This window comes from Phascolarctos cinereus, unplaced genomic scaffold (assembly GCF_003287225.1).
Source record: "Phascolarctos cinereus isolate Bilbo 61053 unplaced genomic scaffold, phaCin_HiC Scaffold_2;HRSCAF=192, whole genome shotgun sequence".
Taxonomy (NCBI): domain Eukaryota; kingdom Metazoa; phylum Chordata; class Mammalia; order Diprotodontia; family Phascolarctidae; genus Phascolarctos; species Phascolarctos cinereus.
Genome location: NW_027555625.1, coordinates 263786330 through 263804476, shown reverse-complemented (window position 1 = coordinate 263804476; position 18147 = coordinate 263786330). Strand labels below are relative to the sequence as shown.

Below are 18147 nucleotides of genomic sequence, written 5' to 3'. Positions count from 1 at the left end.
GAAAATTCCTAGGGCCATCTGAGCACCTCTACATACACGATTCCAGCCCTTTGGCCCAAGTCCGGCTGAGGCTCCCAAAATGAACAAAAGATAAAGTATTTGTTAAGCGTGTACTATGTGCAAAAAACAAAAGAACAAAACTGTGCTAAGTGCTATGAACACAAATATGAAAACTCAGAACACCTGGACATCTGCTTTTCCCTCCTGCCAGTCAGGATGTCCACAGGCGGGGACTCAGAAAAAGCAGAGACAGGCCTGCTGGTCAGGATGGACTCTGAAAAACCACTCTTCGTTTTTCCTGCTCAGCAGGAGGAGGAAGAAGGGTGATGTATGTGCATGACTAAAAAGCAAAATGCCTTCAGGGCTGGTTTTTATTATGACTCTAATTAAGCCCTTGCCAATTTGAGGAGGGCGATCTCCTCTCCTCATTGAACACCATATTAATATCAATTTGATATCCAAAGGCTCCCAGCTCACAGTTAAAAAGTACCCTGTACTTTTTAGACATTCGATTCTTTTTTTTTTTCATACTCCACCAGCCGCTGTTGTTTATAAATCCCTCGAAGGAGCTGAAAAATCAAATTTCAACTTTGTCTCCCTGGGTTTATCCTTTGAAATTGAGCAAAGGAGAGATTTCTTTCACCCTCACTCTCTCTTTCTTCCATCTTCCCATCATTTTTAGACCCTAAAATGAACAGTGTGGTATTTTGGGGTTTGACTGGAGGACATCCAGGATGATGAAGAGCCTTGAGATTGTGTTTTATGAGGATTGGCTGGAAGTGGGGATGTGTATCCTAGAGAAGGGAAGACCGAGAGGAGGCATGATAGCCATGTTCAAGTAGTTGAAAGGCTGTCATGTGGAAAAGAATATTTTCCTTGCTTAGCCTCAGAAGGCTGGGCTAGAAGCAATGGTTAGACTCTGTAGAGAAGTGAGTTTTGGCTACATGTGATGAAACACTTCCTAATGAATGAATGAGTAATGATTTGGTAAGTACTTGCTATGGGCAGCTAGGTGGCTCAGTGAATAGAGTGCCAGGACTGGAGTCAGGAAGACCTGAGTTCAAATCCAGCCTCAGACCCTTTCTGTGTGACCCTGGGCAAGTCACTTAACCTTATTTGCCTCAGGTTCCTCATATGTAAAATAAGCTGGAGAAGGAAATGGCAAACCACTACATTATCTTTGCAAAAAATTTTAAAAACCCAAATGGGGTCAAGAAGGATTGGACACAACTAAACAACAACATTCTTCTGAGAAAACTCAAGTATGAGACAAAGGGATGGACATCCGTCCATAGTGACTTAGGAGTCAGGTCTAATGTAGAACAGATATATGTATGAGAATAATTTTGCTTTTTAGCAAATGTTTGCCAGAGATGCTGCTTCTAGTGCTATATTTCCCCATGAGCAGCTGGGTCTACATTTGGCAGTGTAGATAGACTGTGTTGTATATTGATTAGATGATTTCGGAATTGAACTGCACATTCCAAGTGTTCTATATATCTGGACTTCAAAGTGAGCAAAAGGCCCATACAGGAGGGTGAAGATGACATGTACCCATCACATCTAGCATCAAATCCACATGTGTGGCCAAATGTTACAGTAGTGTAGGTGCTGCTATTCATGTGGATTTGGATCCAGTCTAGTCAACCAGTGTAGACATAGCCACTCTTGATACATCATGATTTTTTATATCCTCCTCAGGGTATTCCTGTATCTGGGAGGTAGGATAAAAGTGGGCAACCTAGCTTTCCCAGCTAGGGAGGTGGCAACTAAAGGAGGTTTCTGGGAAAGGACCCTGTGAAATATAACACCCAAGGTTATATCCATATCACCAGCATGAAGCAATTGAGTATGAAACTGGGACCCCCTACTCCGTATTTCACCTTGTAACTGAACTTTCCTCTTATTTCTACATGAGAGTGGACCAGGTCATCAACAGCTGCCCCTCTGCAGATGGGCACCACTATGCCCAAGGTTAACACCAAAACAGAAGGTAGGGATATATTTATTGCTGATTACAGCATCCCCCTGGGTACTATTTCTGGGCCTTGCAGGAATAAGAAATTGTTGGGGAAAGCACCTGGAGGAGAGTCTCCTAGGTCACTGCTGCTCTCTCTTGCTCTTTCTGTCTCTGTCTGTCTGTCTCTCTCCGTCTCCATCTCTCTCTTTTCCTGCCTCTGTCTGTCTCTTCTCCTCTGTCTCTGGTTTTCTGTCTCTCTGTTCTCTCTCTCTTCTTTCTCTCTGTCTCTCCTCCTCATTCCTTCCCCCTCCCCTCTCTATCTGTCTCTGTCCTTGTCACTCTCTTTGTCTCTGTGTCTCTGTTTCTGTCTCTCTTCTCTCTGTCTCTGTCTTTCTTGCCCTCCTCTCTCCCTCTCCCCCTCTTTTCTTCTTCTTCCCTCTTCCCCACCTCAGGTTCCTAATGGCCTCTAAAGCCCCTTTCTTCTCCCACCGGATGACCTAATGCATATGAAGCACTTTGCAAAGCTTTACATGCTGCATGTCAATTATTATTGTTATTATTTCCTAAGGGGTATTCCTGAAACATCACAGATCATCAGGTGTGAGTGCCAGCCAGGGTACCACAAGAACTTGTTCAGCCTCCTATTAGAGCTAGCCTACTTGAGCTCTCCTCCTAGTGATCAGAGAAGGGGAGAACATTCCCTACAGTCTTGGGTCTTTTTTTGTAGCTAGAGCAGTAGCTTGGTGAAGTGGATAGAGCATTGGACTTGGAGTCAGGAAGAGCTGGGTTTAAATCCTGCCCCCCCACACACTTACCAGCTGTTTGACTTCTCTCTGCCTCAGTTTCCAAATCTCTACAAAGGAGATATTACTATCAGTAGCCCCCTTACTTCATAGGATGGTTGTGAGGACCAAATGATATCATGCATGTAAAGTGCTGTATAAAACTTAAAGTGCTACAGAAATGTCAGTTGTTAGTGCTGTTAGGAATGGAGTTTAAAATGAGAAGTTGTAGAAGGAGATCTAGTCTCTCCAGCTGGGGAGAACATTGAAGATTATTAATGAACATTGAGTAGAAATTGAATAGAACCACCCAGGGAGTGGGGGAGAGGAGAAGGCATTATGTGTGATCTTATGTCACTGAGGGTAGAGTAAGCTGCTCTGGATCATTCATTCATTCAGTGAGCTCTAATGAGTGCTGGTCTCTTTCGGAGTACTACACATGATGTGTCTCCCTTTTCCCCTAAGAAAAAAGGCAGGGAATTATAAGAGTAACTCAGAAAATCTAGGGTAGGAGTTACTCCTCCAGGGATGTAATCCCCTGTGCTCTGAGACGTGAAGGACCATGGATCTGGAGGGGCCTCCAAGACCATCTAGTCCAACCCCCTGACTTTAGAGATGAGGACCCTGAAGCCTGTGGAGGTCAAATTGACTTATTCGAGGTCAGACGTGTAGTGTCAAAGTAACATTTGAATCCAGGTCCTCTGATTCCAGAGCCAATGAGGGCTTTCTTCATTATCAAATTGCCCCTTAGAAAGATCTGCATTTTTCCAGGGGAAGACAGGGAAGAGTGTGCTACTAACCCCATCCACCCAAACTGTGTGAACTCTACCTGGCATCTGAGGGATTTACCTAGCCTGCTTTGGAGAGGAAATTTGTCTGGCTGAACGCTCACTGCAATAGTCTGATTCAAATCCCGTGAGCCTACATAGTACCTCTGTCCTGCTCTGGGGATGAGGCCATTCAGCAAGTCAATAGGCTGAGAATCTATGGGTGCTTACTCTGAGATTTTATGACATCTGGCTTCCTTTACCCAGGAGACACCTGAGGTCACGTAAGGATCCTCCCAGTGCCTCCCAGCCTATTCCCCTTACCTGCTCTGGCCATGATGTTCACCTGGTTACAGAGAAGTGAATACTTGCTGATGGAGATCACTGGGGAGAAGCCAGCAGCTGTCCTGACCTCAGCCTTGATGCTTAGCTAGCCCTAGCTTTCAGCTGATGGGCGATGTGGCTGCCTTTCTGTATATACATATGGACAAGAGTTGTGGCCAATGTATGCCTTTCCATTGTGCCCTTTAAGTAAGGCACACAATCTTATTGGGGGAAAGTAACTCTTATACATGTGCATATGTGTGTATGTTTGCAAATATGTGTACAAGTCAGTTAATAAGTATGTGTCACCTGCTACGTGCCTTCTCTGTGCCAGGCACATAGCAGGTAACACACAGAAAGTGAAAGACACAAAAATAGGTAAGAGCAAATCTTTAACCCTGGATTTTATGATTCTGGTTAAGAAAAGATGGGGTTAGGGGAGGGCCATGGAAAGCTTCAGAGCAGAGGAGTGACATGTTCAAAGAGTCAGTGCTAGACCATGGCATCAATACTAAGTGCTCTAGGGCTTCAGAGGAGGAAGCTCAATAAGACAAGCTGGGCCTTGAAGGATGGGGAGGGTTTAGATAAGGAATAGGGAAAGCAACTCATTGAGAGGAAGTAGTAAGGTCAAGAATGAGCTGCTGTTAGGGGGAGAAAACAACAAAGAAACCAACCAAGTGGGAACAGACAGGTAAGTATTCTGGGAAGAAGGGACAGGGACAGAAAAGAAGATGGGGACAGAAAAGGATAAGTAAGCTTGTATGCTGCCTACCACACTTACTATGAAGGGAGCTCTTTGTAGACTGGAAAGCATTGGAGAAACATGGATTATTATTATTGTTGTTGTTATTTTAGACATGATGATGCCAAATAATGCCAAGGCTTAGAATGCTGAGCCAAGCAGTTTAGAATTTAGAGTGAAGGATGCCTAGATTTGGAGTCAGAAGATTTGGGATGGATCTTGGAACTGTTACCTGCTTCTTGTGTGACATTGGGCAAGGCATGTCACATGAAGTGTCTTCCAGACCCTCCCAATGTGGCACCTTCTGGCTCTACATCTAAGACCCTATCTCCTGAAGCAATAGGGAATATGCAGAGAGAAGAGGGAAGGAGGCAGATGGAGAGACAGAGTCATGCAGACAGGTGGGAAATTTTATTCTTCTGACTTTCTCATGGGGGAAGATCAGGTAAACTGAACATATCTCTGGTCTTTTTGTGCCAAGTAGTAATGGAGATCCCAGAATCAGAGCTAGAAGGCACAGAGGTCATCTAGTCCAAACCCCATAGTTTTATAGATGAGAAGACAAAGGCCCAAGAAGGTTAAGTCACTTGCCCAGGGTCACATAGAGACTGACAGAGGAAGAATTTGAACCTAGATCCTCTGACTTCAAAGCTACTGCTCTTTCTACTACATACCACTACTGTCACTCTCTCTTCTTCCTGGACTTAAAGGTAGCTAGAAGGCACCATGGAGAAAGCACTGGGCCTGGAGTCAGGAAGACCTGAGCTCATATTTGGTCTCCGACACCAGCTGTATGACCCTAAGCAAGTCACTCAACTTCTATTTGCCTCAGTTTCCTCAACTGTAAAACGGAGGTCATAATAGCAGCTACCTTATAGATTGTTATGAGGATCAAATGAGTTATTTGTAAAGCACACAGTGCCTGGCACATAGTAGGTGTGATGTAAATTCCTATTCCCTTCCTTCACATTTTAAATCATACTTGACAGTTTTGAAAGTACTTTCACATCCATTATCTCATTTTGTCCTCACCGATCACCCACCATTTTACAGATGAGGACACTAATGCCCGAAGAAGGGAATTATTTACCTGCAAGGAGTCAGAGGCAGTGCTAGAACCAGAGGCTAACTTTCTCAGCTCTTGATTCCCTGCTCCCTCCCTGCCATTCCTGCTACTGCCCAGAAAGATGAGCATCCTTAGCCCTAAGAAAGGAGCCATTTCCAAACTGAAAAGTCGTGGTGGGCTTGGATCTCAGGAGTCTCGCCAGACCCACCCTCTGTGCCCCAAGTCCCAGTTCTGCGAGAGAATGAGGTCTCTTTGTGTTTCTAAGGGGCTGCAGCGAATAAATCAAGGCTTTCAGCACCCTCTGCTGGTCAACAGCTCCCCGAGCTGGCTGCCAACGTGAAGGACATCCTCATGATGGGGAATGATAGGTGAATACTGGCTCTGCCTTGGAGGGCACTGGGGGTCAAAATACGATTTTTTATGGGAGCCAATAGTCTAATCTGGGCCTTTCCTCCAATTCTAAAGAGGTGGGATATTTGGGACCTGAAAAGGAAACAGAAGCTGATGTTCTAGAGCCCCTTTCATCATCCTTATAAATAATTTTGGAGTCAGAGGACCTGATTTGGAATCTCAGTTGTATAATTTTGAATAGGTCATATTCCTTCTCTGGGCCTCAATATTTTCATTGTAAAAAAAAAGGAATAAGACCAAATGACCAATAAGGTCCCTTTTAGTTCTATGCTTTATCAAATGCAGGCTGTATGTTAGGCACTGTGGAGACTATATAGATAAATAAGACCTGGTCCCTGTCCTCCAAGAACTGACAGTCTAGCTGGGGATATGTGTAGAATGCATGGGATACTATAAAAATCGCTGGATTAGGATTTGAAAGACCAGTGTTCTAGAAATCCTGGTCCAGCTACTGCTTTGTTGTGGGTCCTTGGGCAAGTCTCTCCCTCTCAAAGGACCTCAGTTTTCTGCTCTGCTAAAATGAAAAGATTGGACTAGGTTATCATTAATCCTTCCAAATCTAAGATTCCATGATTCTGCATTTTTCAATGGACCCTGTCCATTGAGTGTCCTAGGAGTGCAGAGGAGGGAGGATTCACCTTAAGTGGGAGAGAAAGTATGCCTTGAACTGAGCCTTAAATGTGTGAAGATAGAACATATAGTTGTAGAAGGCATTCCAGTCCTGGGTCTTGGGTGAGTATGAGAGAAGGTCCAAGGTAGGGAAGAAATTTGGTTTGTTCAGAAGAGAATAAATAAACCAGAAAGATTAGAGCCTAGTAGCAGATAAGAATATAGAAGCATTGAATTGCAGTTAGGAGTTTGAAATTTATCCTGTGGGAAATGGGGGGCCACTGAAAAGTGTTTGGGGGTAATGGCACATACAAAATCAGTGTTTTAGAAATATTAATCTGGTAGGTCTATGTAGGATGGATTGGAAGGGAGATCAGGCAGAGCTAAGGTTCTCTTTGGCTTTGTTTGTGATCTTCAGCCAATTATTTAACCTCTCTCTGCCTGGATGGGACTCTTCCAGGTCTTGATAAGGCCAACGGTGGTCTTTTTCATGGCATCCTTTCCTGTATATCCAGAGACCTTAGGAAAAGTGATAAAAGAGTTTGTCTCTTGTTTCTCCAAGCCACCACCACTGTTGCTGCCCCCATTGTTGCTGCCCCTGCCAAGATCTCCAAACTTTTCCAGCTCAAGCCTAAGTCTCCTCAAGTGGTGCCCATTGAAGTGTTCAAAGGTAAGAGAGAGAAGAGTCCCAGAGGAGAGCATCAAGGCAAGGCTAGGAAGCCAGACCTAACAGGCCACCAAGAGGAAAAGAGGAGAGTTCCAAAAGGCCATTCCTAGTGCCTGACTGGGAATATCCACTTGAATGGTCAAACTCCTTCTTTCTCTATGGTCCTCCTAACTCTAGAGAGCCAGCCTGAGGTTGACCAGGCTCAGGCCTACTGTGCTTGGAGCAGGAAAAGGTTTCCTTCCAGAAACCTATTTTTTTTTCTTGGGCTTCTTTGGAAAGTAGGAGCTTGAGAACCCCTGAGCTTGGTGGCAGGGAAGGAGGCTGGATCGGCCTGCTACCATCTTGGGCACACTGTAGTGACTATGGGGCTCTTAGCATGGACTGTGTCTACAGAATCAGCCTGAAGGAATCAGCTGAGATCAAGGTTATGTCTTTTTGGTCTCTCTTGGAGGTAAAGAGCATTGCCAAGCAGCCCTCTGGTAATGGAGAGGATAGAGCCCCTTGCCTCTCCTTGAGTAGAGCTCAGGGACTATTCCCTCAGAGACCCCATACTCCCCAAGACACTAAGAATGAATCTTCTCTTCCTTCAGATGGAAGAGGCTTTTTCAAAGACATCTGTGTTTTTGAGATAGTAGGTCTTTCCTTGCCATGAACCAGAGCATGATATGGTAGAAAGGGCACTGGATATGGCATCAGGAGACCTGGGGTTGAGTCCCAGCTCTGACAAACTGCGTTCCTGTGGACAAGTTTCTTTGAAGCTCAGTTTCCTCATCCTTAGAATGGGTAAAATAGTATATATATTTTGGGGGTTTAATATAATTATATTTTATTTTAACATTTGTTTTTTAAAATTTTTAGTTCCAAATATTCTCCCTCCCCTGAGTCCCTCCCCAACCATTGAGAAGGCAAACAATATGATACCAATTATACATGTGAAGGGGACAGTAATACTTAATACTAAACACCTCATACAGCTGTTTAGGGGAGAGTACCTTGTAAGCCTTTTTCATTGTAATTATGTAATATAAATATTGTAATTTGTGTTCAGTGGACAGTAAGATTCCCTTGGGATGGGTCAACCCCAAAAGATATTTGGTTAGACCCTGCCTTCTTGAGACAGGGGAAGGGATGCTGGGCTCCAACCTCTTCCTCCTCACCTCCTTGCCCTCTCCACCCGAAATCTCTGACCTTAATGATGTCATCAGGAGAGAAACATGACCAAAATCTTCCAGTCCCTGGACCCTCCACTTAGAACATCATGGAATTTGCCTCCTTCTTTGAGCATATCTAGTCTAATCTTAGACTGTCTTTTAACTCCCCTGAACCCCAAGGGAAAGGATCTAGGGGTAGGAAAGGGGAGGGAATGGGCCACTCTACCTTAAGCAGTAGGCAGCCAACAAGAATAATTTTATTAAGTGCTTACTGTGTGCCAGACACTGTGCTAAGTACTGGATGTACAAAGAAGATGAAACAAAGACATTTGTCCTCAGGCTGGAACAAAGACTAATCCAGGGACAGGTGAGCTGAAAGTTTATTGAGCTGTCTCAGTTCTGTAAGGGATTCAAGTCTGATGGGAAAGGCTATCCTAGCCAATATGGCTAATGCCTCCCTCCTTCTGTTCCCATCCTTTCTGGGGAGTTCATGCTTCCAAGTTCCTGTTTCCAATGCAGCATGGCGGGGGGTGGGGGGGTGAGAGAAAGCTCCTGGTCTGTTCTGTCATGTTTGATGTGGTTTCAATTCACCACCCCAACCCTTGCAGATATCTACCCATTCCATCTATTCCTTGCATGCTTACTTCTTTCTAGGGTCTACCAGTTCCACCTGGTCAAAACCTAGTTCCTCACCTTCATTGGATTCTGCTATCCCCTCATCCCTACCATGGGAACTGGCAAGTCAGGGGCCCAGCTCAGTGTTAGAAGCCTTGGATTGACACTTCTTTGAACCCTGTGCTTTAGGCCACATTTTCTAAGTGCTATTTCCTAGCTGCTCCCCAAAAATCCTAGGGGACTGTGAACATCTCCGCCAAATCCCCAGACCCAGGAGTCTCTCTCAAAGATTGAGTGCAGTGTTTGATGCTAGCCAAAAGACTGCTCTTTGCTATACCTGAAAGCTTTCTGGAAGTCATTCTTTCTCAGAACAGAGTTAAATGACCTCAAAACTGGTCAGTCCCAAAGAGGATTTGTCCATTAGCCCCAAGAGCTCCCCTTAATTTTTGGAAGCAAGTGAGAATGATTATTCCGTATCCTGGAGCCCTTTGCCCCTGGACTACCAAAGGTGTATAGCAAGAGACCTAGAAACCTATGGAGCTAGAGACTTCTTACTTAGGGACCTAGATCCTTGTTCCAGTGGAGAGCTTCTAACTTGCTAAATTACCCTGGGCAAGTGACTCGAATTCTTTGGGCCCAGACTCCATTTTTTTATCTCTACAAAATAAAGGGGATGGGGCAGATGGCCGCTGAAGGCCCTCCCGGCTGTGACATACCTATCTACGATGCCCATGTGTGATTCATCTTCTCGCTCCTTGGCAGACTGTGAGTGTTATGGTCATTCCAACCGCTGTAGCTACATCGACTTCTTGAATGTGGTGACCTGTGTGAGCTGTAAACACAACACCCGAGGCCAACACTGCCAGCACTGCCGCCTGGGCTACTACCGCAATGGCTCTGCCGAGCTTGACGATGAAAACGTCTGCATTGGTGAGTGGACCCACCTGGCGCCGAAGGCCAGACTGAGCGTATCCCAACCAGAGCCATGGGCAAGCCAAGAAGGCCTTGAAGGCTGTGTGAATTCCAGAGGGAAAAGGGGGAGAAGGGATCTGCAGCAACGAGCAAGTGGTATGCCAGTTACATGTAACACAGAATGCCAAACCAATCCAGCAAGCATTTATTAAGTACCTACAGTGTGCTAAGCACTGTGCCAGAAATTGAGGATGCATAGCCAATATTAAAAAAAACAGCAACAACCCTGCCTTTAAGGATTTTGCATTCTACTAGAGAAGCAGAGAGGGGATATGGTAGGCATACAAGTAGATACATGATCATTTGGAAAAGAGAGAACGAGCACTACCAACTACATTGGCACAGTGTCTGGCACTGAGTAGGCATGTAGTAAATACATGTGGGCTGATTTATTGATCAAGAAGGGCTTCCCTTTGGAGGGAACATGGTGAGCTGAACAGCAAGGCAGGGCAGAGCAAGTTCTGGCCTTTGAGCCAAGAGGCCTGGGTTTTAATTCTGCTGGTGTCCCTAAACATCTATATGACCTTGAGCCAGTCCTTTCCATTTTTTTGGCCTCAATTTCTCCATCTCTAAATTGAGGGAGCTGTATTCAATAATGTCCAAAGCACCCCTCTCAAATACCTTCATTGGCCTTCTCTTCCTTATAGAATAATCTCTAAATCTCCTCCAAGCTCTAACCTTCTACACCAATGAATGATTCTATGCCTGGAAGCCCAGAAAGGAAAAATATATGATATTCCTTGGTTAGAAGTAAAGGTTAGAGGCTGCCTGGCTAGAAGGAGTCATGCCAGAAGGCCAATAAACAGTCAGCTAAAAGCTGACTTGTTCTAGGGGGCCCGAGTCCCTGAAAACTGCCAGCCGTCAGAGGACCTGAGTTTGCACACTGTTTCTGCTACCTAAGAGACCTGGGGCAAGTCACTTCCTCTCTGTGAACCTCAGTTTCCTGAGCTGTTAAAAGAGGGTTTTAGAGAAGATGCTTTGGGAGGTCCCTGCCAAATCCAAATCTTAAGAGCCCATGATCATGGGAATATGTCTGGACAGCTTGGCCATGGGTAGAGCCTAATTTCTGCTGCCCAAACCCTGCCCTTCATTTTTCCTTTGTTTTGTTTTTAACCTCTATCCAAGGAGAAGGCTGATCTCTGCACTGCTGGTGCTGCTCTCCCTCCCCCTAAACACGGAGAGGTATGCATGTACACACCTTTTCTCAATTAGGCCCTTTGGGCCCTGTTTGGCTGGCTACCCTGTCCTCTGGGGGCATCACTTCTAGTGCCCACAGCCTGTTTGCAAGGAGAGAGAGTCAGAATCCTCTTGCCATCCTGTCCCAGGCCCTAGGCCTGGAGCTGTCAGTCTGTATTAAGGCTCTGTATCCCAAGGTACAGGCGATAATTCCATCCGCTTTCAGGTGATCAAAACTAAATTGTGCTATGGCCACCACCCTAGGGCCAGGGTTCGGTTACAGCAGGACAGTCAGAACCTTCTGGTTGGATTATGGTGGGCTCCCTCCCCTCCTTTTCCCTATAGAACACAGAGCAGTGTGTGTGTATGTGTGTGTGTGTGTGTGTGTGTGTGTCTGTGTCTGTGTCTATGTGTAAATGGGTGAGGATAGAGGTAATAGGATCTGGGTTGACATCATGAGAAAAAGACAAGTAGGGATTCCACCAGTGCTGGGAGAAACATTGGGAACACAGTACACAGGCAGGAGAAGGTGGGGTGGGAATGACAGGGGGTGAGGTGGGAAGGTGGGGTAGAGGTGAGTGGAAAATTATAGGCAGAAAATGATTGCAACTGAGTGAATGAATGTCTCAGAATCAAAATTACCAATTCAGCATCTGTGGCCAGGAACTAGACAGTAATTGGTCATCCACAATGCCCCAGAGAATGTTAGTGCTCAAAAGGAGCTTGGTGATTATAGGACTTAGAGCAGGAAGGGACTCAAAGATCATCTAGTACAATCCCTCGTTTTGCAGATAAAGAAACTGAGGCCCAGAGAGAGAGAAGTGACTTAACCAAGGTCAGAGAGACAGGATTTGAACCCAGATTCTTGGCTCTTATTCTACTATACTTCCCTATACACTCTACTGAATGTTCTTTGGGTGGGGAGGGTTGCCCTATGCAAATAGGCTGGCCCCAGCCTGTAGAGGTGCAGCCACAATGTAGCACACCCTGGAGCTGAGGGCACAGTTGGCACCCTTGTGCCCTTCTCCCTCCCTAAAATAACATAATAGACCCAGGGCACCCCACAGGCAAATTTCCAAGTGTCGTCTGGGGAAGACCTCTATTCCTCTACTGTAAAATGGGGTCATGATAGCACCTCCCTCACGGGATTGCTGAAAGGATCAAATGAAATTGCAAAGCAATTTTGACGCAGTGCCAGGCACATAGGAGGTGTTCAATAAATGTGTATTCCTTTCCCTTCCTTCTTGTTCCTGGCTTCTAAAATGGGAAGGGGGTAAGCAGCTAGGTGGCACAGTGGATAGAGTACCAGGTCTGGAGTGAGGAAGACTCCTTCATGAGTTCAAATCTGATCTTAGATATTTATTAGCTGTATGATCCTGGGCAAGTCACTTAATCCTGTTTGCCTCCGTTTCCTCATCTGTAAAATGAGCTGGAGAAGGAAATGGCAAACCACTCCAGTATCTCTGCCAAGAAGACCCCAAGTGGGATCATGAAGAGTTGGACGTGACTGAATAACAACCAGGAGAGGGAGGGAGAGATAGTTGGTAAGGTTGCATCATTTCTGGGGTCCTATTCCAGTGAATGGAGATAAGGGGCAGGGAGCTGGTGATGAGGGAACCAAGGAGGGGAGGTTATGGATGGGGGGAGAGGTATAACAGTAAAACTGACCATAGTTTTATTTTTGTTTTGTTTTTTCTTTCCTGTATTTGCACAGAATGTAACTGCAACCAGATAGGATCCATCAATGACCGGTGCAACGAGACCGGTCACTGTGAGTGCCGAGAAGGGGCTGCGGGGCCCAAGTGTGATGACTGCCTTCCCAGTCACTACTGGCGCCAGGGCTGCTTCCGTAAGTTGGTTGGGGCAGGGTTTACACTGGAGGCCTGGGCTCCCTTTCTCCTAATTTGTATCTCGGAAGATGCTGAAGGAGAGCCAGGGAATGAAGTGAAAATGGGGGCCTGAGACTGTGTTACTTCTCTGGGATTCAGTTCGAAAAGTCTTTTTTTCACATTGACCATAACATATTCATCAATCACATCTACCGTGTGCAGAGGTTCACAAAGTTTAGAAAAGATACCCTTTCCATCCTCCCTGCTTCCCCCAATATCCTGGTAGAGGGAATTACACAGACACAGCTAACTACAATACAACATAAAACATAGAAAGTACATTAGAAAGGTATAAGCAAAGTCAGGGCAGCTAGGTGGCACAGTGGAGAGAGTGCTGGGCCTAGAGTCAGGAAGATTCATTCATCTTTCTGAGTTCAAATCTGGCCTCAGATAGGCTGTGTGCCCCTAGGCAAGTCACTTACCAATGTTTGTCTCAGTTCCCTCATCTGTAAAATGAGCTGGAGAAGGAAAAATGGCAAACCACTCCCAAATCTTTGACCCAAATCAGGTCGACAAAGAGTTGGACACAACTGAACAGCAACAAAATTAACAAAGTACTATGTAAGGTCAAAGGAGATAACTTATGGGGAAGGGTTGGGTTGGGGATGGGGGGAGGGGACATTTGATTTGAACTTTATAGCCTGGGGAGGAACTCAACAGGAGGGATATTTCAGGCATAGGGTATAACCCAAGCAAAGGCATGGAGGTTGGAGGGCATGGGGTAGAATCAGAAAGCAGAGAATTTGTTCAGTTTGACCACAGCAGAGAATGTTCAAAGGACAGTTATATAAGCTAAGCCTGGAGACATAGGTTTGCACTAGATTTTGGAAAACCTTGAATGCCAGGCTGAAAGATTTGAATTGTACCCAGTAGGTAATAAAACATTCCTTCCATGTGTTCCCTGGGCTAGAAAGCACTATAATGAGCATAGTATATAAGCAAGAGTCCCCCTATCCCAGTGGAGCTCACAGCCGGAGTGAGAATGCAAAGCACACCCAAATTCGCAAAACAATCAGGGAACTATACTAGACAATATAGAAGCCGATGCCAGATTACGTGATAGAGACTGTAAAGGAGATGGGAATGCAGAGGAGGGAGAGGTTAATGTGGGCTCAAGTAGTCAGGGAAGGTCATAGAAGAGGACTTGGATTAGGCCTTGAAGAATGACTGGGATTTGAACCATCAGAGTGGGGTCGAGAGAGTAAGGAACACAAAGGTATTTAGCATCATGGGAGAAGTATGGTCTAGTACACATGGCACTAGATTGGGAGTCAGGAAGATCTACTTCAAATCCCATTCAGACACTCCTAGCTTTGGTACCCTGGGCCTCTCTCCTTGCATCATTTTCTTCATCTGTAAAATGGGGGGGTTGGACCCAGTTATTTTTAAGATCCTTTCCACCTCTGAATCTATTGTTGTTGTATTGTTCAGTTGTTTCAGTCGTTGCCAACTCTTCATGAACTCATTTGGGGTGTTCTTGGTAGATACTAAAGTGGTTTGCCATTTCCTTCTCCAGCTCATTTCACAGATGAAGAAACTGAGGCAAACAGGGTTGAGTGCCCAGGGTCACACATCTAGTAAGTGTCTGAGGCCAAATTTGAATTCAGGTCTTCCTGACTCCAGGCCTGGTACTCTATCCACTGAGCCACCTAACTGCCCAATAAATCTGTGGTCCAATCTAGATATTTTCAGACTGGGAGAGCCTATGCTTATACAGAGCAAGTGCAGGGAGAATAGAAACCAGCGATGCCCACACAGGCTGTGTGGACAGGAAGGTCTCACCTCAGGAAAGACTCAGAGCAGTGAGCAGGGCATTTGTCTAGCTAACCCCCAGCTGGATCCTGTTGGGGATTGAAGATGAGGCCAGAGAATAGAAAGGTGGACAGAGATAGAATGGAGATATGGGAGCAGGGAAAAGATGGAGATGGGAAAAACAAAAGAGTGTGTGTGTATGTGTGTGTATCTCTGTGTTTGTGTCTTTCTGATTGAATACATGGAAGTATTTGGGGAGGAGTGTCTTTCTAGTGCAAAGGTTCTTAACCTGTGGTCCATGTGTGAATAAATTTCAGGGTTCCCAAAATTGAATGGGAAAAGAAAGTACATCTTTCTTTTCACTAACTTCTGGCTTCCTTTATAATCCTGTATGTTTTATTTTATGCATTTAAACACATCCTGAAAAGAGGTCCATCAGCTTCACCCAGTCAAAGGGGTCTGTGACATAAAAAAAGGTTTAAGAAGCCCTGCTCTAGGGACAATGTCCAATGGGAAAGGGCACGTGCATTCTATTTCCCCAAGGCTCTCACCCTATAGCGACCTACCCACTGCTGCCCCCTTGCCTCTGGGCAAGGGAAAAGTACATGCACCAGGCTGCCAGGGAGCATGGGGAAGGGTGCTATGCAAATCAGGCCAATCAACTATCAGGCACTCTGATGAGTGGAGGCTTTGGATTTTCTGTAGTGTTTCCACATTCAGTGTTCTTCCTTCTGGAAGTGTGGAGAATGCTAACAAGGACCAAGTTTGGCTCCTTCTGAATCCAGCTTTTAATTATTTCTCAGGTGGGTGGGTTCTTGCCTTTGAAATCTTTTCCCAGTGACCCTGCTTCATCTGGCACCAGCTGACCTCAGAGCAATCTGTGGGCTCCCTAGAAGCTGGGTCTCCTGAGGGAAGATGAAAGGCATCAGGGTTATTTATCCTAGAGAAGAGAAGGCTGCGAGGGGACTATACATGAAATCGGGCAAACAGAGGGAGAATGCTATAAGGAGGGTAGCACAAGCCATGGCTCAGGTCTCCGGAGGACAGAATCAGAAGTAGGTTGAGAACACAGCCAGAAGGATTCTGATTGACTAGAGGAAGAAAATCCTTACAATTCAAGCCCATGACAGCAAATGGCCAAGAGAATTCCTTTACTGGAGTTGGAGGGAATAATAGAACCTACTTTTCTCCTCACAGCAAAGGGGTGGGACTTCAGGAATAGGCTACTGTATACACTGTCAGATCTGGTCACTGCAGCAAGTTTTTACTTCATTGTTTTTCTTTGTTACAAGTGTGAAAGTTCAATCTGGGTGAGGGTGGGAGTAGGGCTGGGAGTAGTGGGGAGAAGCAGGAAACGTCCAGAAATTATTGTTACATAAATGCAAAAGTTATCAATAGGATGGAAGAGGGGCAGCTAGGTGGCGCAGTGGACAGACCACCGGCCCTGAAGTCAGGAGGACCTGAATTCAAATCCAGCCTCAGACCAAACACTTGATGCTTACTAGCTGTGTGACCCTGGGCAAGTCACTTAAGCCCAATTGCCCAAAAAAATTTAAAAAAAAATAGGATGAAAGAAAGAAAAATAATTTAGAGGGAAGACTTTTTTTCTGCCTCTGGGTTGGCATTGGTGGAGACAGGTGGCTTCATTCAGCTGGGCAAACCATCTGACCTGCTTAGGGTTTGTTCTCTGCCTTATTAATTACGCACCTCTCTCTCTTTCCCCTTCCCCAGCCAATGTCTGTGACGACGAATCCTTACTCTGCCAAAATGGGGGGACGTGCTACCAGAACCAGCGTTGCCTCTGTCCCAGTGGCTACCAGGGCGTGCTGTGTGACCAGCCTCTCTGCCAGGGGGACGAAGGCCAAGCCTGCGACCCTGCTTCCCATGCTGGCCCCCACCTCGCTGTGCTCCTTGGCTCTGGGTTGCTTCTGTGGTTGGCAGGCTGCCTAGGTTACTGACACCGCCTCATCCTCAAAGCTGGGGGCAAGGAGGGAGCACCAGGGCAAAGGTGCCCCCTCCCTCTCTTCACCCCCCAGGGACTGCCTCACCACCAGGACTGTTCACCTCCATTCCATCCTCACTCACGTCCTTCCGAATACCAGGAGCAGTCACAGAGACCTGGCCGAGGAACATTAATCCTTCCTGCTAGAAGGGTGCTGGTCAGGCCCTTCCTCGGGCTTCCTCAGCAAAGTCTCTGCTCTGTCTCCTTCCATGGACCCTTGACCCATCCTCTCTTCCCAACGTAGGCCATTGTTCAGGGCCTGGGACCCAGTTCCCCCTGCCAAAGCAAACAACCCTACAATTTTGGTTTTACCTCTAGTTTTGTGGGGGAGGGAGGGACAGTGACCACTCTCCCTTTCCACACCCCAAGTTCTGACAAGGCAACAACCACATCCCTCTCAAATCCTTCTGGTGGACTGAGTACCAGCGGCAAACACCTGTCCAATTCATCACACAGCTGGGTGGACAACCTGGAATTACAGTTGCCTACAAATCTCGATGCTGAATTTATGATGTTTTGTATTCTCACTTTGGTTTCCTTTTGCAAACCACCAGGCCCCCAAGGTCAGCCCTGGGGTTGAGGTGAGGAGAACTTCACTGTATTGAGGTGGGGAAGGCTCTGAAGAGTGTAGGGAATTATTGTTTTGTAGAGAATTATTTTTGTTTGTATTGTGTCCCACATATCAAGGGGACAGGAAGGGAAGAGCCATTCACCCGGGGTGTTGGTATGATGGCATATAATCCTACAGAGTAAAAGACCTGTTAACTGCTGTTTCTCCACCCTGTTTTTATTTCTGTGCAGGTGTTCTGTTCTCTTTTATTTTTTTTAATGTCTTTTGTATTTTGATACATAAAGAAATAGAAGAATGTCAGTTTCCTGACCTTAGGCCAGGGAAGTTTCCTGTGCACAGTTTCCCAGTCAACAAGCATTAATTGAGTGTTTACACTGTGCCAGGCGCTGTGCTAAGCCCTGGCTGATACAAACAACAGCAAAGACAGTCCGTGCTCTTGAAAAATTCACAAGAGTTCTAATTGGGGAGGCAATATACAAAAAAAAAAATATCCAGAATAAATTGGAGATAATCATAGAGGGAAGGCCTCCTGCAGAAGGCCAGATCTGCCTTCAGTTTTGGAAGAAGACAGGGAAGCGAGAAAGTGGGGGCAAGGAGAGAGGGCATTCCAGGCCCATACTAAGGCATGGAAATGAGAGGCCTGTGCAGTTAATTCATAGAGTACTTGAAAGGGAATAAAATTTAAAGAGAT

General features: G+C 45.9%; 1 protein-coding gene across 7 annotated transcripts in view; it reads left to right on the top strand.

Moving 5' to 3' along the window:
- Window positions 1-17655, top strand: part of NTNG2 (netrin G2) — a 100610-nt gene extending 82955 nt beyond the window's left edge. For 3 of the 7 annotated variants that reach the window (XM_020973559.2, XM_078149978.1, XM_020973556.2), the window contains 5 exons: window positions 1919-1993; window positions 7224-7331; window positions 9857-10024; window positions 12957-13091; window positions 16615-17655. In XM_020973559.2, the coding sequence (XP_020829218.1) occupies window positions 1919-1993; window positions 7224-7331; window positions 9857-10024; window positions 12957-13091; window positions 16615-16841 (713 nt within the window). In that variant the 3' untranslated portion in view covers window positions 16842-17655. The remainder of the gene's footprint in view (window positions 1-1918; window positions 1994-7223; window positions 7332-9856; window positions 10025-12956; window positions 13092-16614) is intronic. The other 4 variants (XM_020973561.2, XM_020973558.2, XM_078149979.1 and 1 more) reach the window with 3 other exon arrangements.
- Window positions 17656-18147: the final 492 nt, after the last annotated feature.